Below are 27903 nucleotides of genomic sequence, written 5' to 3'. Positions count from 1 at the left end.
CTGGCTGCAACATTTTTGTGATCTAGATAGGTACCTACAACCCGATAGAGTTAACTGCGTACCTGGCGGCCGTGACGGCGCATTCCAGCGAGGTGCGCAGTTAGCTCGACCGAGTTGTTATGTTTAAATCAGCTGTTTTGAGCTGTCAAAGTCAATTGATGTCAACTGATAAGCCAGCGCCAACTGTCACTGTTAATAATTACAGACATTTTTGTTGTGAGGTGTATTTATAAGGAATTAATTACATAAACAAAATCATTTAAGCTTTTATCAATTAATATTTCAGAGACTTTTTGAAAATGAATCGCATTGGAAGAACTTTACAGGCATGTAGCTTATCTTTTCTTTTAATGTTGATAAAATGTTAGGTTATGTTGAATTAGGTCGTTGTGAAATGCATGAACTACTGCTTACAGATTCTATCACGGCAGCAACCCACCATTAAATTTATTTATGCAAGGCCTATCATTATCGCAAACCAACTTTGCGTTAGTAATGTAAGGCATCGAGCATCTATAGCAATAGAGGACAGTTACGTCAAAAAGTTTATGAATGCTGTGGGATGGATGGATCAATCGAGGACTGTAAGTTTCTTGTATTACCTACATATCTACGTTTAAGCTTTAGATTATCTTTGAATATTTAGATCTTAGTGGGTTGACCTTTAGTTAGTTATACACAAAAATATTAATTCATTATCAAAATATTTCATGCATTTATTATGTTTATTTTTTTTATTGGCACCACCTGTTATGGTAAAGAAAGTTTTATGGCAATAAAATGATCCAAATGTATAATGTCATGGAAAAGTTGTAATAGGTGTGTAGATGAAGGTCGCCATTAATGAAACATTTTATTGTTATTTTTAGCACTATAATAAATGTAATTAATTTTCGAAATCCTTCATGTATTGCCATTTTATTTAACAAAACAATCTTTCAAATTTTACAGCGTTTAAAACTCACAGGATATTTTCTTTATGAAAGTATTCCTGACAAAGTGGCATACAAAGAGTGGTTTAAGGAGTTAAATCTACCTGATACCTTTGTGTCCTGGTTCAGTATAACAGAGTTGCATGTTTGGATGCTTATGGTACGCTACATGGCCGAGGATGTGCCGGCTGCCTTGACAGAAAAGAAGAAATATGTCAAAGGAGATGGCTATTTTGTGAGGAACTGTATTATAGAGGCATTGTGGGCAGATGTTGGAAATAAAATTAAATTGTTAGAGGTAAATTGATTTTTATAATGGTACCTAGTAGCAAAATATTTGATGTTGACATGGCAGATTGATCATCAGACTGGGGAGTGAGACAAGTCATACATTTGGGGCTGTCACCACGAAACTCAGGGTCAGTGTAAGGAATAAACCTTAAAATTTTAAAGATTTCGCTGTAATTTTACAAGAGGCCACTTGACTTCAACCCTTCTTGGGAATTGTATTGTGGCTTCCAAGTCTGTGATAAGATTGAAAGATAAAACTTTCATTTAGTTTTAATCCATATAATCCTAATCTTAATTAAGTCCTATATATAATAATATTATAAATGTGTTTGTGTATTATGTATGTTTGTTACTTTTTCTTTCAAATCTACTGGATGGATTGTTATGGTATTGGGTACTTATTGTGGACTATTTTCCACAGTTAGGCCTCTTGTCTGTGCCCTTTCCGCATGAGGAGTCTGCACTGCTGCTTTGTTGAGCCAATCCATCTCGTAACTTTTGCAGTTATTATAGTTTTATGGACTTATTCCACTGCATTTACAGGGGGCTAATCCAGCAATTGCTAGGAAACAAGTGTCTGAACTATCAGAACAATTCCAAGCGGCACTGGTAGCCTACGATGAAGGCATTGAGGATGATAGAGTTCTCGCTGCTGCCATCTGGAGGAGGTTCTACTCATTATCACCGGACACAAATGCTGAGCATGTAGAGAAAATTGTCAAGTTTGTAAGACATCAGGTGAGATTTTGGAACTTCTGTTGATGTTGACTAGATTCCATCTGCAGCTTTGTTCATCACACACTTTGTGGTAGAATCTTTAAAATTCCTCGATACGGATATCCAAAAAAATTTACGCAAATACACTTAAATTTATCACCATTTTAGATGTTGTTCACAGCTTCAATTTCTTTTTTTCAGATATCTAGATTAGACAAAATACCTAGTCAAGATTTAAAATGGAAGCCTGAAATCAAATGGTTAAGTATACTGGATAATTAGTTTACAATTTAATCATAATTTATTTAATCTGTTTTTAGTTAGTGTTGAATATGTAAATACATATATTAATTATATACATATATTTCATTTTCAATATTTATTGTAATCTATTCATGTAACGTTGGGTTAATTCTTCGCATTTCTGTCGATTCCATAGTTCTGTAATAACAATATCACAAAGATAGCCAATTTTGCAGTTTTGATTACAATATGGCCACCGTGTGTCACTTAATTTAGAATAGTATGCTGCATATAAATCTAAGTAGTAGCCTTCAGATGCCATAGCATTGACTAGATTGTCTATGGAGATAGGGGAGAGGTTGGGCAAGTCGAAGGAGTTTTTGAAGTCATAGAGTAGGAACCAGTGCGGGCGGCGGTTGGGCGTCAGGTTGGCTTCCGTCACGTTGTACGTGTAGCATTCCATGCTTGTTGCTTCCTATAAATATTCGAATATATTAGAATTATTTTTGTCAAAGTAACAGTACTTACAACAAAAGGATTATAGGCGGACATCAGTTCTCGTATTCATTAAGGTCAGAAATCAGACTTTCTGTGAATGATATATTTTTTCTATTTCTTACCTTTCGGTTACATTCAAGGGTGTCCTTACACCCCGCTTAGGCACAAGGCCATAAGTATTCACTTATTTTATGAGACTGGATATAGTGCTAGAGGTAGACCTAAAATGGATTTCAACTAGCGATCCGTCCAGGTTTCGCTCGAATAAAACTCTAAAATATTATACACATAAACCTTCCCTTGTCACTCTATCTATTAAAAAACCCGCATCAAAATCAGTTGCGTAGTTTCAAAGATCTAAGATTATATAGAAACAGACAGACAGCGGGAAACGACTTTGTTTTAGCTCGCTTGTTGATTATAATGTATTTTTTGTTTTAGCTCCCAGAAAAAGTGTAGATGTTTATTGTCATACATACAAACGTTGTGGTATCGAAATCCATAATTTTGTAGTTGAGATTGTAATTGGAGTAGGCAGTGGCGCCGCCGCCGCCCCACGCGACCGCGATTGGGGCGCCATCTGTAGAACTGTAGAACAACTTGAACTGGTCCGAGTGCATGTGGCCGTTGAATTCACCCGCGATTATTGATGAAAATCTAGGAAAAATAATTTAGAGAATAATTTTTAAAAACAATATAGGTCTATGTGGTGGGTAGAGAAGGTCTGATATGATGGTGACTAGTATAATTTTATCATCTCATTCGAGATCTTTTTTCTATTCTTTTATTCTTATGAAAATGTATTGTTTTCGATTTCGAAATATAGTTTAAGACTAACGCTAGCGAATTCTCCGCTGTTGTTGTAAAAGGAAACAATTAATGTCAACATTTTCTTCGAAATCGGAATATCTTATCAGTGGAGACCCTTCCATTGCTCTCTTTCTGTAGCTAATTGTCAAAAATTAATTTCTTGACCCGACACGTTACCTACCGGTTGATAATCCTGCTATATTCCCTAGACCAGGTATGTGTGAAGTCCGCCCTTCCTGGGGGAATATGTGCGAGAATGTGCACCTTCTCCCCGGCCAGTTCAGACTGGCGCAACTCTTCGACCAACCAGTCTAGATGTCTTTTGGCATCAGTTGGGTCGTAAACTAACCACCTGGAAATAAATGGCGATGTTTTAAATGAAATACAGTCTGTCTATAATGATAACGGGTTTTTAACGAACTACATTTTTTGCCATTGCAATACCTAATAGAATGGTCAAGATTGGTTGTTAAACATACAGTGTTGCCCTGATTTATTTATAGACATACTGTGGAAAATTATGTTAAGACAAAGACAAAGATTATTTATTTGCAAAAATATGAGTTTACATTTTTTTACAATGTACATGTTGTAGTAGCTCATATTGTTTTGTATTTAAAATACTTCCAAAGCTGCCGTTAATAATCGGGCTAAGATATATAATTTACTACTTTGCTCGGGTAAAACCATAATAAATTATATACCTTAACACTTCCTCAGGAATCACACTATCTATTAGAAAATCCGCATTAAAAACCGTTGCGTAGTTTTAAAGATCTAAGCATACATAGGGACCGACAGCGGGTGTGACTTTGTTTTATACTATGTAGTGATTTTCTCATTCTTCGTCGTTAGCTAAAATATACAAATAGCTTTAGCACCCAACACGTCATATGGATCGTTGGAAACTGCCTCTTCCCCCTCACAACCCCTGCGATTGCATCGGTAACAGAGTAAATATATCTGCTGTACTAATTCTAAATTTGCATTAATAAATAATGCGATAATCTGTCTGTTTTTCTCGGATGGGCCGATGAAATGAAACTTGGAATAGACATAGTTAAAGTCCTGTTGTCAAACATAGGTTACAGGCGGAGCAGCGGATAACAGCTAGTATTAATTACCAGTTATCCCTATAGGCGATGTTATTGTTTAACGTGATGACTTTGAATCCGGGCCGCGGGCGCACCGAGAACTCTCCGCGTTCGAGCAGAGACGCCTTCGCTTCGTCTGTCAGGTATGGACCCCATTTGTCCACCAGGGCTTCGTACAACCAGGTCGTGTTCAGTTCACCAACCACACGGTTGGGCGCGAATCTAATGAAAAACAAAAAGTTTGTTGGAAGTAACTTTTTTCACATAATAAAAATCCGTTTTGACAACACATATTATGAATAAAATGTGTTGTTAAAACGGAGCAATGAATTATTGTGATTTTTTGTAGACGTAGTTGCAACAAAAACATATATTAGTGAGTTGCAAAGCCAAAGACATAGGTTACTTTTTCCAGTCCAAGCCTCCGGCCCTACTAGCTTAACGCCTTAATGCGGAAGCACCAGACAACAATAGTTAAATAATACATTCTTGAGCAGATCTGCGCATCCGCATTTGACAGGTTAACAATCTATAAATTGTGTTGGTCATTCAATTTCGCAAAAACTGCCGAGCTTTGATGAATTCTAAAAATCAATTTCAATAATAAATACCAACCAACTACGTTGGTAGTACTTTTTTTACGAAATTTAAAATCTCGCGATAAATGCGGGCATAGATTTATTCAAGTTGCTTAATCTGCATAGTTTACTGATAAGATACAAGGCAGATGTGCCACAATACTGCCGCTTTATCCATATTATTATAAATGCGAAAGTCTGTCTGTCTGTTTTACTTTCACGGCAAATTGTTGCAAATTGACGCGATAAATTATGGATTTGTCAATCGCTCATCTGGATCAAATACCTTTCGGTATTCGCCGGTAAATAACGATACTGCAGGCAGTAATGCCAATAAGGAATATTGCGCGTACTTACCACGTAGACTGCGGCTGTACCCCAAGATCCCTCACGAATATGGTTCACTGGAATTATAGTCCTTAAACACCTGCCGGCCGGCCTGACACACGGTAATTCAATACTCGGTAACGATAGAAATAGTCCAGTTTAAATATAGGAGCACTGGCGATGCACTTATATGATAACACAATTATTACATATTTTTTAATGCGCTCGCGCTAAGAGCCGGTAACGAAGAAGAATCTCCCCTTGCGGCGCTATGGCGTTTTGTTGCGCCGGCAGCATTGCGCATGCGCGGCGGCGAACCGCGCGTTCCTATTGGCTAGAATTGAATGCAGTACCATATAAATGGTGCGATTTGACAAATACATCGATAAGGCGCGCGAAATTGAATTTAATGGAAATAAAACGTTGAAAACGGAACATTCCGCCCACCAAAATACCAATAGGATTTTCCTAACATAAAACAAAATGACGATAATTATCGATACATAAACTAAAACTACGATAAACTTAAGCTAAGAAAGTTGAGTAGATTACATGGATGGCAAAGGACATAGTTTTACTAAAGGCCTCTTCAATGAGGAATCTTTAGCTGTTTTAACGGTTGCCACCCTAACTACTCCATCAGGGCCAGGATGCAACGAAACAACTCGTCCTAGTGCCCATTGAAGAGGAGGTCGGTTATCCTCCTTAATAAGTACCATTGAATTAACGGTTAACGGTGTTGAGTCTTTGTTCCATTTTGCTCGTTGAGTTAATGAATGTAAATATTCACTTTTCCAACGCTTCCAAAATTGTTGTTGAAAAGATTGAATAAGTTGCCATCGATTGAGTCGCTGGATTTTGATATTGGTATAGTCGTGATCTGGTACAGCTGTAAGAGGTTCCAGCGTTAAAAAATGACCAGGCGTTAAAACATTAAAGTCGTTTGGATCCGAGCTCAATGGACATAAAGGTCTCGAATTTAAAATGGATTCGATCTGAGTAAAGAGGGTGGTAAGCTCTTCAAATGTTAGGACTTGATCGCCAACAATACGATACAAGTGTGTTTTTGCTGCCTTAATTTGGATCTCCCACACACCTCCGAAGTGAGGAGCTGAAGGAACGTTAGTTTAAAGGCAATTTTTTCCGCATGCGAAGCTTGTTCGATACATGATGCTAGTTGTGAACTTGCACCAACAAAGTTGGTTCCACAATCAGAATGAATAACATTGCAGCGACCGCGACGAGAAATGAAGCGACGCAATGCCGCAAACGCGATGAAGCTGTCGGTCGATAGGGTGGAAACTACCTCAAGATGCACCGCTTTTGTGCTCAAGCATACGAATAAGCATAAGTATGCCTTATCGATTTTTGCACCACGATGAGGTCCAAGCTTGATTCGAAAAGGCCCTCCCAGATCTACACCGACCACTGAGTAAGGTTTGGCTTGGTTGACCAGAAAAGCCGGAAGATCGCTCATAAATGGTTGCAGAGGTTTGGGATTCAGACGGTAACATCTTAAACATTTTGAGAGATGATGTCGTATAGTATGTTTCGCAGCAAGTATCCAAAACTGTTGTAATATCAGATAATAAGTGAATGGAAATCTTATGGAAAATCTTAAGTTACTAATACATCATATTGAAACATCAAACAGGACTAGTTCTCCAAACAACACTTTGACATCTTTATCTGCAAATTTTTTACAATCGACACCAAATCAAAAATCTATGACGGAACAAGATCATGATTTTTTTCGTATATAATACAATAAATTTATTACACCAAAATATAGACGGATTAATTAGTAAATCAGATTTTATTGTTGAATGGTTAGACAATTTCTATGACAATGGGAATAAAATAAATATCTTGTGTTTTACAGAGCACAATATGATGTCTAGTGATGTAGGCTTTCTTAACATACCAAATTTTAAACTAGGTTCATTTTATGCTAGAACCAATAGACATGGCGGGTCGTGTATATTGGTTCATAACAACATAAATTACAAACAGCTAGATATTGTGAATAAATTCTGTGAACCCAATATTTTTGAATGTTGCGCGGTGGAGTTGGTAGATCATAAAATTATTGTATTATGTTTATATAGATCACCAATTCAAAGCAAAGTGGGAATGTTTTTTGAAAGATTTCACAAAGTACTGCAATTGTTTGGCTATAATAATGGCAAGAAAATAATTATTTGTGGAGATTTTAATATAAATATTCTACAAGATTCTCTAACTTCCTTAAACTTTCAGCGACTGAGCAACGAATTCAATTTAAAAATTGCAATAAATCAACCTACAAGGCCTAAAAGTGGGACTTGTATTGACAATATTTTGCATAATATACGTGGCAGCAAATTTGAAATAATTGATCTGGGTGTGTCAGATCACACTGCCCAATTGATGAGTTGTCCGGTTAAAAAAACTTGCGTTCTAAAATACTGGTATACGTTTAAACGTGATTATAGTCAAGATAATATGTGCCATTTCAAAAACTGTATAAGTGCATTAAGTTTCTCTGATTAATTTAAATCAAATGACGCGAACAAAAGTTTTGACAGCTTTTATAATCTTTTTACACTGTTTTATAATTTATGCTTCCCGACTATCAAGTGTAAAGTTACTACAGAGGTTAAACCAAAGTGGATAACACGAGGAATTAGACTATGTAGTAAAAAGAGGCGTGATCTTCTTTGGAAATATAGATTAAAACCAAATAAAACAACAAAAGTAAAACTTAAGCAATACAATGAAAGATATAAAAAAGTTATTAAATTAACACAAAAAGCGCAAAACAGTCATTTTATAAATACAAATCGCAATAAATCAAAGGCCACATGGAAAATTATTAATTCATTAAAAGCTAATATTCCTAGAAACTATATAAAAGGAATATATATCGATAATAACTACACAACAAACCCTAAATTAATAGCGGATCATTTCAATAATTACTATGCAACTATAGCTCAAAGAAATGAATCGAAACCAAAATGTAATAAAACATTTTGCAATAATAAGTCCAGTAAATCTGTTTTCATGAAACCAACCATACCGGAGGACTTAGTCAAAATTATAATGAATCTAAAAAACACTAATAGTACTGGATATGATGGCATTCACACACGTGTATTAAAGGAAGTGGCACATATTATAGCTCCCGTTTTGAGTGACATTATTAATAAATGTATCGAAAGTGGAGTTTTTCCAGAGAAATTAAAAATATGCATCATTAAACCATTATATAAAAAAGACGATAATACCAATGTTAGTAACTATAGACCGATCGCATTATTGTCTATTTTTTCAAAAATTTTCGAGAAAGTTATTTATAACTCTTTTAATGAGTTTTTTGAAAAGAATAACACTTTTTGTAAAGAACAAATGGGATTTCGTAGATGCAAAAACATTAATATTGCAATTTTTAATTTTCTGAACAAAGTACATCATAATATGGACAATGGTAAACCAGCGGTATCAATGTTCATGGATATGACCAAAGCCTTCGATCATGTAGATCATGAAGTGCTACTTAATAAACTTTTTGCTTATGGAGTTAGAGGAAATATATTAAATTTAATCAAATCGTATCTAAAGGACAGAAAACAGTCAACTCATATTTCAAGAATTGATATTAGATCAAGAATCGAAAAAACATACTATTCAGACTATATAACTGCAAATTATGGTGTCCCACAGGGCGGGGTTCTAGCACCTTTGCTTTTTATCATTTATATTAATGACTTCCCTCAGTCCACAACTCATCAAATGTCATTATTTGCAGACGATAGTACTGTGGTTTATAATAATGGTACAATCCATGATATCGAAAATAATATTAATGATAGTCTAATTTCAATAATTGATTGGTTAAATAAAAATAATCTTAAGATAAATTTAAATAAAACTACTATAATGAATTTTAAATTACGACCAAATAATATTATGACATTAAATATTAATTATAATGACCATATTGTACAGGAAACAAGTGTTACTAGATTTTTAGGACTAATGATTGATAATGACTTGACATGGAGAACTCAAATTGAATTAATTTCTAAAAAATTGCATCAATTCTCGTATGCTTTATATATGCTACGCAAAATTGCCAATAAAGCAGCTGTGCTGGCAGCTTACCATGGTTATGTTGCTTCCACATTACGATATGGAATTATATTCTGGGGTAATGCGACCAAATGGCATGAAGCATTTGTAGCTCAAAAGAAATGCATACGAGCCATTTGCAAATTAAACCAACGTGACACTTGCAAACCACATTTCCAACAATTGAAAATATTAACTCTACCGTCGCTGTACATCTATGAAGTAGTTATGTTTGTCAAACACAATATTCACCTGTTTGAATCAGTAAGTAGTGGCCGCCGTCGAGGTAAACTTTATCTTAAACAATGTAGCACTACTTTTCTACATAAAAGCGTATTTGCTATGGCGCCTAAATTATATAACTCTTTGTCTAGTGATGTAAGAAATACTGCATGTTGTAAAATATTTAAGAAAAAGTTGTTAGATTTACTTATAGGAAAGGCCTATTTATTATTCTATTAACGAATTCCTTATAGACTATTAAAAATAAATTATTAATTAATTGTAAATACTTTTGCACATAAAATTTTAAAATTTATATTAATTATTATCAATTTGACCTTATTTAATATCAATTTAACCTTATTTATTATCAATTTGACATTAATATAAATTAATTGTAACTAATATAATGACTTAATAGAATTTGTCAATGCATGTACATTCTTGGATTTATTAGTATAATTACCTATGTTATTTTAATTAATTTTGTATGCCCAATGGCGGGACATATTGTACATTTTCACAACACCATTAACAACCTGTGTTATTTATGTCCACAAAATAAATGAATTTGAATTTTTTAAGTAGTATTCAGACCTGGATGAAAATTATTTCGATGAATCGATTCGATTACAGCTGATGTAAGCGCACTTTTCTTGGGCAACAATGCGGGATGCTTATGTTCGAACTCAAGACCGGAGCGCGCGAGGCGTCCGCCCACCCTGAGTATACCCTGCTCGTCCAAGAAGGGGCTTAGTTTACGAAAGATGCGAGGCAGCTGATTTCGTGATTGTAAAATTGATATGACGTCTGAAAAATAGCGGTTCTGAAACTGTTTAACGATAATTAATAAAGCTTGATGACGCTCAATGTCTGTAATAAAAAGGCTATCTACTCGCGGAACAGTATTACGCATGTTATTATAAAATCTACGAATGTAGGCGATGATGCGACAAATTTTGTCTAAAGAAGAATGTTTTTCAAATAATAGATCGATAAGAGATGTTTGACTATTATTGTTAATTTTATCTGAAACGAGAACCGTGGGATGACGTTGCTCAACAAGAACCATATTGTCATTTAAACGATTTTTTGAATTATCGATGGGCCACTCAGATTGTGGTTGAGACAACCACGCTGGCCCCGCCCACCATAGAGCGTTGTGGAGCAACTTCTGAGGCGATTGTCCACGCGAACAAACATCTGCGGGATTTGTGGCTGAAGGTACGTGCCTCCACTTCTCGGTCGGGACAATATCTTGAATGTAGCTTACTCGATTTGCGACAAATGTTACCCAGCGAGAAGAAGGAGCACGCAACCAGGCCAAGGTAACGGTTGAATCACACCACAAATAAATGTCGTGGATAGGAATTCGTAGCGAGTCCTTGACGAATTTGACAAGGTCTGCGAGCAGCACCGCGTCGCAAAGCTCCAAGCGAGGTATCGATTGGCGTTTTAGAGGAGCTACACGAGCCTTTGCACAAATGAGAAAAACGCGAATGAAGCCGTCAGACTCGATAACACGCAGATATATGACAGCGCCATATGCTGCTTCTGAACTGTCACAAAATCCGTGTATTTCATAAGATTGAGCGCCGTCGATAGCGTACTTACGTGGAACCTTAAGAGCCCTAACTTGTGGAAGTTGGTAAGAGAAGTCATCCCATTGGGCTATGATTTCCGGTGAGGGCGTTTCATCCCACGAAAGGCCAAGAACCCAGAGCCTTTGAAGTAAACATTTGACCTTAATTGTCAAAGGGGACAAGAACCCGAGAGGATCAAAAATTCTGGCGACCTTACTTAGAATCGTTCGCTTGGTACACGGTAGAAATGATGAATTCACGTTAAAAACGAATGAATCTGAAGCAGGCTCCCACTTAAGGCCCAGAACCTTAACCGTGGTATCTTCAGTTTCGGTAAAAGTGAAAGCTTCTGAAAGACACGCTTCTGCGGGCAAATCGCTAAGAAGCTCAGGTCGATTACTTATCCATTTTCGGAGTTCAAACGAACCAAGACCAAAAAGGGCGATAAGTTGCCTTTTGGTTTCACGGGCCTCCGTTAGCGTTGAACTTCTATCACTCGAGAGCCTTCAAAGACGGGCTCGTCATTGTCCCTGAAGGGGAGGCACACGACATACCTTCCTGTCTCGTCACGGTAGTGATTGTTAAGAAAACTGTTTTCACAGAGTTGATCTTCTGGGGTTAATCGGGAAGAATGTGGAACGTTATCGATTTCCCAGAAACGTTGAACGATTGTGTTTAAACTATTATCTACAATAGGAGGTGCTACTCCAAGTAGACTAGACGATGCAAGTCTGGACTTCCCAAGTAGAAGCCAGCCGAAAACTGAGTTGAAAGCACGCGGTTGAGAGGCACCGCCTTTCAGTCGTTGCTCAAGGAGCGACTCGGCAAAGACGTCGGCACCTAATAAGACGTCGATTGGACCAGGAATGTCAAAACCAGGATCTGCTAACGGTAATGTCTTGACATCATCCCATCCCGTCGTATTTAGCCTTGCTAAATGCTGGTTGATCTCCGCAAATGCTCGCTATAACGAACATTTCGAGACGAAATTTTATGTCATGGTTGGTACCAATATCGCACTCCACCACGCCACTGATTGAAGCAGGTGGGCCTCCTAACCCATAAAGGTTGATGTTGCCACTTTTAGTTTCCAACCCTAACTGTTGAGCAGCACGAGCTGTAAGGAAATTATTTTGACTACCTGTGTCAAATAATGCACGGAATGAATGAAACTCACCAGAAGCATCACAAATCTGAACAAGAGCTGTTGCTAGTAAAACGGTTAAATTTAAAGTTGAGTCAGACTGCGCCAATGAATCCTTAGCTACTAAGGCCGTTGAGCTAGTCGGTTTGTTAGTGGAGCTGGAATTACTTGCCGCTTGCTCCCGATGAAGTAATGTGTGATGTTTGCGTTTGCAATGACGACATGAAAATATCGATGTGCAGTCTCGCACTGAATGAGAAGCGTTAAGAAATTTATAACACCATTTCTTTTCGCTAGCTACAGCCATGCGTTCATCAACGGTTTTAGCCAGATAATCCTTGCAAGCCGAGATATGATGTTCGTTACGACAGTAGGCACATTTACGAATCAAACGTGACGTGCCTGAGTAATTAGCAGATTTAGCTTGATTTGCTTTGTCACCGGCACCTTCATTATTTGTAGTGACGGCGGGAGCGACGAGAGAATGAGTAGCGTTATGTCGCTGTGATTTCTGTGAAGTTCCCGGTGTCTCCTTTGAAACATTAGCGGTTTTATTGGTGACGGCCGCAAAATGAGTGTCGCGAATTGCGGCTGCGCCCTTCGAGTGTAAGAACGCCCTTAAAAGACTGTATTGTGGAAGCTCGATATCTGTGTGGTTTTCCTCAAACTCGCGTCTTAATTTATTATCGAGTTTGGCAAGAACATTATAGCAAAGAACAAAATCCCATTTATCGGTAGGTAAATTTAACGTTTTTAAAATAGTCAAGTTCTCGTCGATCGTGTCTAAGGCGCGTCGAAAATCTTGAGCGTTCGAAGTTTTAAAATTAATATTCAAAATATCGCGCCAGCATGTAAATGCTAGTTCGCGTTTATCCTCGTAACGGGACTTTAAAGCTTTGTAAGCACTTAAATAATGTTCACTTGCGACAGGAAACGTTTTAATTAACGATAGGGCATCATCACGCAAAACTGACACGAGATAATGATATTTCTCGATATCGCTTAACAAGGTGGATTCATGAATCAGCATTATAAGTAGCAATAAACTCAGGCCACTTCTTAACCGCACCATTAAAAGTTGGCAAAGAAATTTTTGGTAAACGCATATTTCCACTGTGCGAGCCGGTCAATGAATTACATTTCGAAGTATCGATTCGTTGTAATGAATATTGTTCGAATTTTCGTTGAATGGATAAAACTTGAAAATACAATTCATCGAAGCGATCCTGAATATCGTCCGAAATCTCATCCGTATCATCCTGAAGAAGGTCTAAAATAGCAAAATGAGATTCATGAAAACTATCGGCTATATTTTTTATCTCATGACAATAGGAAAGAAACAATTCGATTTGTGATTCGTCGGTATTGGCTAAGTTACCTATTTCCAAAGCCTTGGTTATACGATTGTAGGATATAGTTCGTTTACGTCGCAAACTTGGTAAATTATTAATAGTGTAAACATTTTCGACACATTTTTTAACATTCTGTTTCGATTTGCGTCTAGTTAAATAAGACATTGTTGCGATGTAAAACTATAATAAACTATTTATCAACAATAAAAAGTTCGATTTGAATAAAATGTTAGTAGCTAACTTCTTCAGGGACTATCGGTGGCGTTGGGGCGGTAGGCAATAACACGACACAACAAAATGATGACGCGTCGGCGACGTTTCGTTATTGAAATGAATAATAGTTGAGAACACAGAAAGTCATTGAAAATACGATACTACAATGTTACGATATAACATTATTTCGAATATAAAACGAAATAAAATTTGGTAAATCCCAATAAGGACTGCGAATTGGGAAGCGGTTAGAACGATGTAGTCGAGTTATAACAAATATCAACACAAATTATGGTGCGGTAATTTTGCAATAGTATTGCTTATTGCAAACGGTAAAACGGTAAATAATTTTGTGTTAATCAGTATAAAACGACTAGGTATATACGATATTCGTCTGAACAAATGTTCTAGAATACGATGGACGCCATATTTAAATATGAACTCGGTACGGTTGTTAGGTAGGTATGTAGGTACTACACTCAACAAAATGGAACAAGGTTTGTTTTTTACCTAGTAATTGAAACTATTTGGTTATGCTGTATACTAGTATGTATAGTCAGCGAGAAATACGGTAAATGAAGTAACGATTACTAAATAAAATTGGTATTTGGCAGGCAGACTGAAGGTAGGTATTTAAGGTCCCGGGTTTCGGCACCAAAAAGAATGTTGCAAATTGACGCGATAAATTATGGATTTGTCAATCGCTCATCTGGATCAAATACCTTTCGGTATTCGCCGGTACTACTCCACCAAAACAATTAGGCGCATGACAGGAATGCGGTTTCGGCGCCCGTACCTCGTCTCACCTCCCCGCGCTCTCCCTAGTGACGCGCAGTCGTGTACTCGCGCTCTGCAGTTACACCACGTGCTTTCGCGCCTCCTAAAATTTTCGTTGTCAGTTGGGTTTTTGTTGAGTTTGTGTTGTTAATTTTTGTTAAATAATTGTTATTAATTCATTCTGTGTTGTTTAAAAGTCCCGTGTTGTTTTTGTTGTTGATATTTTTTGTTAACCTCATAATGGGTAGGAAAAAAACTATCCGTGGGTCCGAAAGGACAATGATATTAAAAGTATTACATTTTTTTGAGGAAGAAAAGTTGCATGGAATAGCTATTCCAATATCTCAAGTGGAAAAGCGAGTGTGTACGGCTACTGGCATTAGTCGACGCACATTGGCCAGAATAAAAAACGAGGAAAAAGAAGTTTTGGAGAAACTAAGGCTTTCACCACAGCCGGGTACGTCAAGCGAAGCCCCAACAGAGACAGTCAAATTACCCACTCCAGGGAAAAAGCGAAAACAAAAGAAAAAGCTGGAAATTGATGACTTCATGATTTGTGCAATTAAAACAAAAATTGAAAGCTTTTATGACGTGTACAAAGAAGTGCCTACATTGAAAAAAATTTTAAACGTTGTTAAGAGAGATCTTAACTTTCCTGGTCAAAGAGAGACCCTGCGAAAAATTATAACAGAAAGTTTGGGATTTAAATTCAAAAAGTGCTCCAAAAAACGAGACGTGCTCATAGAAAGACCTGAAATAGCAGCGTGGCGTGCACGTTACTTAAGAAGATTAAAAGAAAACGACGACTTGGGCCCGGAAAAAAAACCTGTTATTTTTACCGATGAAACATGGGTCCACTCGCATTACACTGTCAACAAGTGTTGGCAAAGTCAAACGGTCCCAGGCATAAGAAAAAACGATAGTGCTGGCCAACGCTGGATAATCGTTCACGCAGGTAATACCCAATGAGCTGTCTTATTAGGGTTCCATATAATTAATATTTCTGCACGTACGTGATATTCTACTTTAATAATTTAACTATTGTTCATGTCACTACACTGTTTATTAATGTTTATATCTTTGTATTTCAGGAGGAGAGACTGGGTTCGTCGAAGGTGCAGACTTATTATACAAATGTAAAAGTAGTAAAGGGGATTACCACGACGAAATGGACACAGAAAACTACACGAAATGGTTAACCGAAAAACTAATTCCAAATTTGCCACCTAACAGTATTGTTGTCATAGACAACGCGCCCTACCACAGCAAGCAATTAAATAAGCCTCCTACTATGGCCGCTCGTAAACAAGACATGCAGAATTGGCTGAGCGAGAGAAACATTACGTTTGACCCGCGAATGACAAAGGCTGAGTTGAATTATATTATAATTCGCAACCGACCGGAAAAAGAATATTTAGTGGACAAACTTTTAGAGGAGAGCGGTCACGAAGTCCTCAGACTTCCACCATATCAATGTGACCTCAATCCTATTGAGTACATTTGGAACCTGGTCAAACAAAGAGTCGCCGACAAGAATGTCGATCAGTCAGAGAGACAAATCGAAAAACTAGCCAGGGAAGCCATACAATCAATAACGCAAGACGATTGGAAAAAAGAAATTAATCACGTGGACCGGTTACGGAAGGCGTACTGGGAAAAGCAAGGTTTAGAAGACGCAAGAGAGTTAGTCATAAATGTAAATGACGACAGCGATGACAGTGATTTGGAATCACATTCAGATTTTGAAAGAATGTCAGGGATTGAAGAATTAGATTCTGATTAGAACAATTTTTCAAATTATTCCAATAAATAAAGTACATTTAATCAATTAGGAGTTTTATTATTTCCTTTGCACACACAGTTCTCTGTTCCCAAAATAAATAAAGTATAGTTATAATATACACATACTAAGTTGTATTCACAATAGTTACTTACCAGTTTCATACTAGGTATCAGCGAGTCTCGAATATTCCCCTCCCTAGCTACAGTGACGCCATGTTTGCCATGTGCCTAATTGTTTTGGTGGAGTAGTAAATAACGATACTGCAGGCAGTAATGTCAATAAGGAATATTGCGCGTACTTACCACGTAGACAGCGGCTGTACCCCAAGATCCCTCACGAATATGGTTCACTGGAATTATAGTCCTTAAACACCTGCCGGCCGGCCTGACACACGGTAATTCAGTACTCGGTAACGATAGAAATAGTCCAGTTTAAATATAGGAGCACTGGCGATGCACTTATATGATAACACAATTATTACATATTTTTTAATGCGCTCGCGCTAAGAGCCGGTAACGAAGAAGAATCTCCCCTTGCCGCCGCTATGGCGTTTTGTTGCGCCGGCAGCATTGCGCATGCGCGGCGGCGAACCGCGCGTTCCTATTGGCTAGAATTGAATGCAGTACCATATAAATGGTGCGATTTGACAAATACATCGATAAGGCGCGCGAAATTGAATTTAATGGAAATAAAACGTTGAAAACGGAACACAGGTACTTAAAGACGCTCGTTTAAACATTGCAAGCATATCATGTTAATATCATTTAAGTACTTTTTCTGATCAATGGGATAAGTGTAACATATGTATAAGTGGGTAGCTGTAATAATTAGCTATTTAAGATTGTCATTTTTGGAAGGCACTCATCTCCGCAATAAATTCCGTAGTGACCAGACGTGTTTTACTGTGCTCCCAATTATTCCTGCTTACATATTCTTCAGTGGCGACGAAAAATAATTGGACGTATACGTGTGCGTGATAAAACCAAATAAGAAATAAATACTTAAAATAATTATATGTAAAAAGTGTCGTGTCGAGACTACAAGCGTATCAAGATGGCGATAGGCAAGATCGGTCCATTCGATGTTACGAAAGATTTGTGGGATTCGTACGTAGAACGTTTAGAACAATATTTTATTGCGAACGAAGTGAAAGTAGCAATGAAAGTGGCTACCTTAATAACTGTTATGGGGAGTGATGCATATGAATTGATGGTGAATTTGTGTACACCGGACAAACCGTCGACTAAGTCGTTCGAGGACCTTGTCAAGGTCATGAAGGCACATCTGCAACCGAAGCCAAGTTTGTTAGCAGAGAGGTTCAAATTCAGGCAGCGAGTACAAAAAGAAAACGAAATAGTGATGGACTACTTGACAGAATTGAAAAGGTTATCGAAAGACTGCAAATTTGAGTCTGCCAGTTTAAAGGAGAACATTCGAGACCAATTCGTATGCGGTCTCAGAAATGAAAATATAAGACAGAGATTATTTGCGGAGGAAGACAGCATTACTTTAGAAAAAGCGTTTAGACTGGCTGTGGCGATGGAGACAGCAGAAACTAATGCGGCGTTGGTGGAGGACCGTACGAGGGCCGGAAAGAGTGACGGACTACCAACGACATCAGTGAATCAGCTGAGATCATCGGAGAGGAACCGAGCGAGGCGTACTAGTACTTGGCACGGAGGAATGTATCGTGGCCAGAGCGATAAGGAGACAGGAGCTGGCGCGAGCGGCAGAAGCGGAGCGGGCAGCGATAAACGGTCGGCTGGAAAACATTCTTCATTTTTTTTAACCCTGATACAAAGAGGTGTAACGTTTGTGGTGGTCAACATGAGGCCACTTTATGCAAGTTTAGATATTACGTGTGCCGAGTATGCAACAAGGAGGGGCATTTAAAAAGGATGTGTCCAAAATTTAGAGGTGGTTATTCTAAGCTTCATCACCTTTCAGAACAAAGGGTGAGGTCCGACAGTGAGGATAATGACAGTGAAGAGGTAAATAATAATTGTATCGAATTGTATAATTTAAAAAAGTTTGCACCATACACTATAGACATTTTAATTGATGATAAAATGTTAACTATGGAGATAGACACAGGTAGTGCTATATCGTGTATTAGTTATGACTGTTATAATTATTTATTTCCATCCTGTCGAATGTTACACAGCGATTTGAGGTTGCGATATTATACTGGAGAAATTATTCACCCCGTGGGCAAAATTAGACCTTTAGTTAAATATAAAAAAGAGTGTAAACCTCTAGATTTATATGTAGTCGATTGTGGCAAAACTAATTTATTAGGTAGGGAATGGCTCCAGGAATTACGTATCGATCTGCCTGTGAGTAATTGTCATAATATTAAAAGTTCAACATTTAATTTGTCGGACTTCAGTTCCAGATATTGTGAGGTGTTTGAGGACGGGTTGGGAAGGTTCACGGGCGGCAAGGTCGGATTCCGACTGAAAAGCGCGGCGCGGCCGGTATTCCTGCGCGCGCGACCGCTGGCGTACGCACTGCGCGAGCCCGTCGAGCGCGCGCTCGACCAGATGGTGCGCGACGGCATCCTCTCGCCCGTCACCAGCTCCGACTGGGCAACGCCCATCGTGCCGGTCATGAAGAAGGATGGTACGATACGTATATGTGGTGACTTTAAACTAACATTAAATAAATGCCTAGAGGTGGATCGTTTTCCATTACCGAGAGTAGAGGATTTATTGACTAAATTGCACGGTGGTCAAAAATTTTCAAAAATTGACTTATCACAGGCCTACGCCCAGTTAGAGTTGGACGACTCTAAAGAATGTACAGTTATAACCACTCACAAGGGTCTATTTATGTATAATAGATTGATATATGGTCTAGCGTCTAGCCCCGGCATTTTTCAAAGGAAATTAGAGCAACTTTTTGGGGACCTACCCCAAGTAGGGGTTTTCCTAGATGACGTCATCATTACCGGTTTAGATGATAAACAACATTTAGCTACTTTAGAAGAGGTATTTTCTAGGTTAAGGAAATGTGGATTAAAAGTTAAAAAAGACAAATGCACATTCTTTGCGGACTCCGTGACATATTTAGGGTTAACAATAAGCGAAAAAGGAGTGCATACCTGCCCAGAGAAAATCGAGGCTATAAAAAACGCCGCAGCGCCTACGAATGTGACGGAGTTGCGTTCTTTTCTTGGGTTGGTCATGTACTATGCAAGGTTTGTTCCAAACGTAAGTACCGTCTTGTCACCATTGTATGAGTTATTACGAAAAGATAATAAATATGAATGGAATAAAACAAGGGATAGGGCATTCCAAAAAATTAAAAAAATGTTAGTATCCGGTGAGGTTTTAGCACACTATTCGCCGGATTTGCCGTTGTTGTTGACAACCGACGCGAGCAGTGTGGGGGTCGGCGCGGTCATATCGCACGTGACGCCGGGCGGCGAGCGGCCTATAGCCTACGCATCTCGGGCACTCAATACAGCAGAAAAGAGTTATTCACAAATAGAACGAGAAGCACTGGCAATTATTTATGGTGTTAGAAAATTTCACCAATACCTTTACGGTAGGAAGTTCACATTGAGAACGGATCATAAACCCTTGGTAACTATTTTTGGTGATAAAACAGGCATACCCGTGATGGCCGCCAGTCGCATGCAGCGCTGGGCTGTGATCTTAGCGGGCTACCACTATGACATTGAATACGTGCGCAGCGAGAACAATGTGGCGGACACATTATCCCGTTTGCCGATTGGGCCAGAACCGAAACCCCACCTTGAGGCTACTTATATTAAATTTATTCAAGATTTTTTACCTGTTACTCGAAAAGAGGTTGTAACCGAATTAGTTAAAGATGAGGTAATTAAAAGAGTAGTGAGGTACATACAATCTGGTTGGCCTCCAAGTTGTACTGATTCAGAACTCAAACCTTATTTCACACGCCGTAATGAGTTATATTTGGACATGGGCTGTGTAGTTTGGGGCTATAGGTTGGTAATACCTAGTAGTTTGCGTAAGAACTTGTTAAAAGAAATGCATATAGGACATCTTGGAATTGTTAAAATGAAAAGTATAGCGCGGGGCATAGTTTGGTGGCCAGGGATAGACGCCGATATTGAAAGAGTTTGTAAGGATTGCGCGACGTGTGTCGCAGAGGGGTCTGCCCCGCCACGGGCGCCTCCACAGTCGTGGCCGTATGCGCCTGAACCATGGACGCGGTTACATGCCGATTTTCTGGGACCCATCCAGGGTTACACATTTTTAGTAATTATAGATTCGACTACTAAATGGATAGAAGTGTTTCATATGAATAGGACGACGGCTAGTTCGGTTATAAAAGTATTACGTGAAACATTTGCTCGTTTTGGTTTACCACGACAAATTGTTTCAGACAACGGCCCTCCGTTTTCGAGTAGGGAATATGCTGATTTTATGAGTAAGAACGGTATAATGGTCACTTTTTCAGCCGCGTACCACCCGTCATCAAACGGAGCGGCCGAGGGCGCCGTCAAGCTTTGTAAGCGGGCAGTAAAAAAGGCAATGCGGGATAAAATTGATATAGACGCAGCGCTCCAGTCATATTTAATGGCTTATCGTAACGTTGAACATAGTACCACTGGCGTTTCACCCGCGTCATTGTTACAACATAGGCAGCTTCGGTCGAGGTTAGATCTTTTAAAAGGTGACAGGCAGGTAGTAGACAGGGTTCACAAAATGCAACAAAAACAGATGAATAGTGCTGGAGGAATGTTAAGGAACTTAAATGTAGGTGAGAAAGTTAAGGCTCGAAATTTTTCAGGGAAAAATAAGTGGTTAATGGGTACAATAGAACAAAAATTGGGATCTCGACATTATTTGATTGGTAGGGAAGAAGATCCACCCATAAAAAGGCATATAGACCAAGTTGCTACATTAAACGTACCATCTGCTTCTACTGACGCGGGTAACGAAGCAGAGCTTACGACTACTGAGCAGATTAACTGCTGAACAGGTAGTAGACACTTTAACTACATCCGAGCGTCGTCATAGTGACGTCACATATGAAAGCGAGGGTGCGCAAGCGACGGAGCGTCCGGTTGACGAGACAACATCCACTAATGCACCACCCGTGAACCTTCCTTCCGGACGAGAACCACCCCGTGTCAGAAAACGACCTCTAAGATTTGGTTTTGAGATCGATTAGCTCATAAACAATTTAAGATATGAAGTATTTTATTTTCTTTTGTATAAATGTTATGTAAGGCCTTAGTATTAATTAAGTGGTAGGGTGTAACATATGTATAAGTGGGTAGCTGTAATAATTAGCTATTTAAGATTGTCATTTTTGGAAGGCACTCATCTCCGCAATAAATTCCGTAGTGACCAGACGTGTTTTACTGTGCTCCCAATTATTCCTGCTTACATATTCTTCAATAAGGCGTAACGACATCAATCAATGTGACATTTTTTTATCGTGTTACATTATGTGTAATTTTTTTTATCGTGTTTCATTTATTTTATACGAGTACATAGGCCAGTATCCTATTCATTGAATTGAAACTAAAATTTTGGCGATCGTCGTTTAAATTTTGTCAATTATATGCATCATTTTCATACTCACTGATTCGTAGGTTGAGCCTCGTGGTTACCAATAGTAGGGACGACCAGTACATTTTCCCCGAAAGCTGTTCTCATTTTTTCTATCAAATGACGATTCATGTCATTAATCAGTTCGAATGATGTCTCCCAAACTCCGTGGTCGATGGTGTCACCTATGTAGTATACTATGTCGATGTCCTGGAAATTAATAATTAATGTAACTATGAGTTGAATACATATTTTAACCTTATTTATTTAATGTTGCTGACGTTTCAACGACCTTGCAATCGCCGTGGTGAATGTTTCGTGCATAGTCCCGTCCCGGTAATATTCATTGTCATTATGTGTTCGAAGCGTGATATTTTTAAAATATAACAATAATAAATTTTGTTCTAGTTTCAATTTAAAGACTAATTTTTAGTTGCGTGATGTTGATTTCGTAATAAAATTACATGTGTTTGTTACATCGAATTTCGTCATAAAGTCAAAGCATGTATTTTAAAAACTGATTTTATCCATAAGCGCACTAGCCTCCGCGGCTCCGGCTGAGGAAGTAATCGGGAAAACGCTCAGTTGAGAGAGAGAGAGAATAAAAAATAAGTTGTTACTTACATTATGAGTTTCAGCAATTCTGTCGATAACATCATCATACGCCCACAGAGGTGTGTCACAACTTCTGTAGTCTCCCCAATATCCAGCCGGTTCTGGGGTTTGTTTGGCACTGAAATAGGGACGATTTTTTTAAACAGCGCCAGAAATTATACAAATTATTCGGCATACCGTCGTATCCGTCTATTATTATAAAGTTTAGGATGTCTGTTAATCTGATTTCGATAGAATTTAGTAAACGGGTACAATAAACCTGGAATAAGTGCCTGGGGTACTTTTACATCCCGAAATTTCGGGGCTTGTAGAAATATTGTAATAAGTATTGACCTCAGGTCATGCGCGGCCCGATCGGACAGTGTGCATTGTTATTGTTTTTCAATTGTCTTTATTATCTCCAAGCTCAAAGGGTTAAATACTGTTAGAATGATTTTTTTGAGACCCTTTTTTTATTCTTTGCTTCGAAGTAATTTTCTTTCGAATATAATTATATTTTTCAGTTAAGCGGAAATGTTAAATTTTATGATAGTCTCAGTTACAAATAAAACTTACACTGTAGTTAAGTACAGCCCCCTTTGCCGAATCATTTCGGACGCAACACTAAGATTTAGCGCCGTAACTCCGTTTTGTTCCACCACAGTTCTTTCATACAGCTCATCGTCCACGGCCCTTTGTAAACGGTATAACGGGGCTGGGTTTTGGCCATATCTGCAGCAAGTTGGCTCGTCGCAATCGGCGACTCCATAGGGCTCGTACATCGGGTCGATGTGGGCGTCTGTGACGATGGCTATCTTCAGCGGTCGCGGGTCAAGAGTAGGAGTCTGGAATATTAAATCGTACTATACTCAATCGTAATACTTTTGTGCATTTTCGGATTGTTGATTGATTGTGATTGTTTTAGTTCGAGGCAGTGGTCCAACTGCTCCGTCCAACTAGTTGGACCACGGGCCTTTATTAGGGGCAGTTGTTTAAATTAGTATCACCAAACAACATCAAGTATTTAGGAATCGTTTTAGTAAAAAAAATATCTATCCTCTGCTATCGATTTTATCTTCTTATACAACACGACTCTTGTTTTTTTTTACCGAAAATCATTATTCGGAAATTGAACACAGATAAAACATCAATATTCGTATGTCGTGTCTTCTGCAGCAAAGCAACAGCTCGCATATTAACCACAGGATAACTTGCATGTTTCGAATTCTGCAATTGATACAAATTCAAAATTCTTTATTCAATATAGGATGATATAATTTAATTATATTTCTATTTACTGAAGTAACTAACTGCGAATGCTTCTGGCACGGTTAGCAGATCCATTTATTACTAGATTCTCATGTCCCCGTGTACGTCCCCGACACCATTTAGTCTTGGCCGTCTGCAGCAACAATCCGCTAAATATCCATGGCGATACCACATACTTACATATATGTTGTAAATTGGTACAGGTGTAAATATAAATATTTAGTGAATTAACTTACCACGACAGATTCGGGCACTGCCGGCAGTTCAACTTGCCACTCAAATCTCGTGTCCCCATGGGGACACTCGTCTGCCAGGTCCGTCTGCAGCAACAGCCCGCAAAATGTCCATGGCGTCGCTTCAGGCGTGTTGCGTATTATGTAGTTGATTATTGGCTGGAATGTATAAGACATTCTTTAAGTGTTACTGACGAAGGATTTAGCTTTGCTTTTTTCAGAGATGCACTTTTAGTTTATGAAGGTATGACTGGAAATAAAAAGGAAAATACATTATGTGCCAACCTCATAAGGCGTACGTTACACATACACATACAGCTGTTTAAAGATAATCTTGCAAGCTTTATATTCTTGGTATTCTATCAAAGGAGGGCTTCTGTTTTCATTGTGTTTACTCATCTTGTAATTATCTGATTCGATTTTTCTTTTCCATGAGACATCTCTTTACAAACTTACCAGATTAAGTTCAATAGCTCCACTGCAAACTTTCTGAGTTTGTATTCCCATGGCTGTGCACAGAGTAGTTAGGGTGTCCACTAGCTGGTCATCCGACTGCCCGGCGGCCACGCCTTCGAATAGCGCGGCGAAGATACTGCGGCATGCTATGCATTCGAGGTTCCGAGCAAAGGCCTGAAAAAAAGTAATATCTTTATCACAGTTTGCGATAAAATTTGGAGTATAATTCTTCTAACGTTACGTGAAATGGTGTTTCAATAGTCGTTCTTATTTCCAAACAAAAAGAACTAAGTAGGTAGGTACTATTGGGACGCGATATTGTTTTAATCATAATTACAGGGTACTGTGGTAAAAGTCTGTACGTCAAAAGTCAGCAACGCACGCGTAATACCTCTGCTATTGCAGGCATCTATAGGCTGCGGAGACCACTTTCCAGATGAAGGCCACATGCCTGTTTGTCTCCTTAGTGATATGAAAAACGATTATTCTTGCAGTTTTTTACAATAGTGGAAGGTTTTATGTAATTTACGCGGACGGAGCCTCATCGAAGCAACACTAACATACACTACTTATTTATATTTGGGGACTAGTTACCACTAGATTTTTACTATATGAGCGGAATTTGAAGTTTGAATTTTTACAGTAAGGCCTTACTGTAAAAATTCAAACTTCAAATTGCCAATTCAAACTTCAAAACAACGCCAGTGAAAGTAATTTTATTTGCATTGCTAAACTTATAGCGAAAGTACAGTGCAATGCTGATTATGCATTTTACGTGATAACGTGTGTTCGATAGTCTGCTGACAGTTACGTAAATAAATGAGTGAGAGTTTAAATATTTTCTTTTCTCGTCTTTCTTAGAGAGTGTTTAAAATCGCCTAAAAGCATATGAAAATGGACTGCCGTTTTAGGACTGCCGTTATAAAATGGCGATTTTCAGTTACAGTTGTGACTATCGTAAGTACCTCAAAGAAGTAAGTATGGAGATAGGTACTTATTTAACGTATGTTATAGTGTTCATTAATGACGGAAATTGCACCTAATTATTGATATAACGAGTCAGGATTAAGATAATGAAAAAAGACTTACTGCTCGCGTTGTGGGGTAACCCATCTTTTGTTTTCGTGTCATCGGCACATATCTCGGTAGCCGTAGGAGTTCAAATAACTCCTGCAATGTAACTGTTTCTTGTTCATTCAATTCTTTCAATACGAACTTTTTGAATAATGTCTCTGTTTCGTCTGTAAATAATTCCATAATTAGAATATTTTGAACATCAAACGAGTCGTAGATTTGGAACTAACTTATCATCATCAGTCTACCCTTATCCCAAATAAAGTGGTATATGATTATTTGGATTTTATATATCCCACCAAAAACATTTTTGTGTCAAATGTTGTAAAGACAAGTGCACACTATACTTGCACTGTGAGTTATTAGATCTCATGTGAAGTCAAGCTAACTCTTCATGATCTAACTTACATGTCGTTACTCTACACTAGTTAACACACTAGTCACTCTGTGGCTCTTTTCTTGTCTTTAGGGGGTAAAGTAGGAAATTAAACAATATATTGTGTGATCATCATTCAGCCCCTTTCCGCCCACTGCTGAGAATAGGACTCATTTCGCGTACGCCACACCTGCGACTTTCGTTATATCGTCCGCCCATCTTATTGCAGGATTTCAAGTATATAAAAACAGAATAGTCGAGAGTATCTTTACTCACCTATCGACAACAATTTGCTAGCACTGCTGGCACATATCAACATGAACCCGATCGCTAACACCTCCATCTTTCAGCCTCGTCCACCAACAAATGATTAGGGCCAACGCACCTTCTTTTATTTATAAGCTAAGCTCATGTTTTCCTACAATTATCTCCTTATTAAATATTGAATTCTTTCGCTATCAATGCGGGCTGTATCAGTGCTAACTAAAACTTACATATTTCAAGTACATTATGCATATCATAACAACGTGTAAGGTGAAACATGCATTTTTGTTTTAATAAAACTGTATTCATCTCGTTCATATTCCCACTACACATTTCTATTAGTGATAAGGTATAAATGTCATTATTATTAATTTTGATTAATAACAGATGTAAGCTGATAAGCTATATAACATCTGTTATTAATCAAAATTACTAATAATTTTCGGGGCTTATCGAAAATGCTGCAGTTGGTTGTTTTATTTCTCAAACATTGTTCAAGAGTTACTATACATTTCTATTAGTGATAAGGTAGCTATAAATGTCATTATCAGCTAACATCTGTTATTAATCAAAATTAATTACTAATAACTTTCGGTGCTTATCGAAAATGCTGCAGTTGGTCGTTTAATTTCTTAAAGATTGTTCAAGAGGTAATGCCTATTACAGTTCTACACCCGATAGTTGAAAAGACGCAGAAGAATTTTTAAAAGTTATTTAAATAAATGTACGTACAGGACATATTTGGAATAGTCTTTCTATACTGTATACTAATGTATACACTACTACTACTAATGTATATATGTATTAAATAAGTCTTTCTATACTGTATACATTAGTATACAGTATAGAAAGACTATTCCAAATATGTCCTGTACGTACATTTATTTAAATAACATTTAAAAATTAATCTGCGGCTTTTTATTAGAATATAAGTTGTATACATTAGTATATAACTTATATTCGAAAAAAAAAGCCAAATGCGTCTTTTGTATTATCGGGGCCAGAGTTAATATCCCAAGAAAAATTATTCAGTAAGTGCAAGGCATTCGATAAGGAGAAAATCCTGTTTTACGGAGGTTTTTTTTATTTGGCTCCCATGATGTCTATTCGGTTTTGAAAATGTTTTAAAGAAACATACTTTTTCATTGATAATATTCGTTAGGATTAGGATTAAAATACAAAATATACTAAACTATTAAATACATCAAGATAAGTAGTAGGTGTGACGTGTATATCAGAGCATGCGCCTTTCATTGATAAAAAGGCTATCATTAAAATTCGTGAAAATTCCTATATTGTTCAGATATCCAGTCAACAAGAAAGCAATCTATTGGTATTGGTCAGGGAGGGAGTCCTCTCTAAGAAGGGGAACTATTTGAACGAACATCACTTTGTGTCTTATGAATAAATA

General features: G+C 37.9%; 5 protein-coding genes across 5 annotated transcripts; 4 read left to right on the top strand and 1 right to left on the bottom strand.

The window, feature by feature from the left end:
• The first annotated feature begins 231 nt into the window (after window positions 1–231).
• LOC128671133 (ubiquinol-cytochrome-c reductase complex assembly factor 1) lies at window positions 232–2296 on the top strand. Its single transcript, XM_053747341.1, has 5 exons — window positions 232–326; window positions 417–584; window positions 952–1230; window positions 1767–1961; window positions 2142–2296. The coding sequence occupies exons 1-5, from the start codon at window positions 300–302 to the stop codon at window positions 2220–2222; spliced, it is 750 nt and encodes a 249-aa protein (XP_053603316.1). The 5' UTR covers window positions 232–299; the 3' UTR covers window positions 2223–2296.
• On the bottom strand, window positions 1665–26645 carry LOC128671130 (sphingomyelin phosphodiesterase-like). The gene is made up of 11 exons (XM_053747338.1): window positions 26505–26645; window positions 25868–26019; window positions 24779–24952; window positions 24326–24481; window positions 23397–23665; window positions 22851–22959; window positions 22261–22436; window positions 4616–4807; window positions 3673–3843; window positions 3161–3338; window positions 1665–2658 (listed from the first exon to the last, which is right to left on the bottom strand). Exons 1-11 carry the CDS (start codon window positions 26569–26571, stop codon window positions 2320–2322), a joined length of 1983 nt encoding a protein of 660 aa, XP_053603313.1. The 5' UTR covers window positions 26572–26645; the 3' UTR covers window positions 1665–2319.
• LOC128671132 (uncharacterized) lies at window positions 14863–16764 on the top strand. Its single transcript, XM_053747340.1, has 2 exons — window positions 14863–15849; window positions 15986–16764. Exons 1-2 carry the CDS (start codon window positions 15135–15137, stop codon window positions 16675–16677), a joined length of 1407 nt encoding a protein of 468 aa, XP_053603315.1. The 5' UTR covers window positions 14863–15134; the 3' UTR covers window positions 16678–16764.
• LOC135309751 (uncharacterized) lies at window positions 17580–18570 on the top strand. The gene has a single exon (XM_064436063.1). The coding sequence runs from the start codon at window positions 17731–17733 to the stop codon at window positions 18568–18570; it is 840 nt and encodes a 279-aa protein (XP_064292133.1). The 5' UTR covers window positions 17580–17730.
• Window positions 18467–22017, top strand: LOC135309744 (uncharacterized protein K02A2.6-like). The gene is made up of 2 exons (XM_064436049.1): window positions 18467–18668; window positions 19067–22017. The coding sequence occupies exons 1-2, from the start codon at window positions 18655–18657 to the stop codon at window positions 21645–21647; spliced, it is 2595 nt and encodes an 864-aa protein (XP_064292119.1). The 5' UTR covers window positions 18467–18654; the 3' UTR covers window positions 21648–22017.
• Window positions 26646–27903: the final 1258 nt, after the last annotated feature.

This window comes from Plodia interpunctella, chromosome 7 (assembly GCF_027563975.2).
Source record: "Plodia interpunctella isolate USDA-ARS_2022_Savannah chromosome 7, ilPloInte3.2, whole genome shotgun sequence".
Classification (NCBI taxonomy): domain Eukaryota; kingdom Metazoa; phylum Arthropoda; class Insecta; order Lepidoptera; family Pyralidae; genus Plodia; species Plodia interpunctella.
The sequence above is the reverse complement of the archived record's forward strand: the minus strand, read 5'-3'. Positions and strand labels throughout refer to the sequence as shown.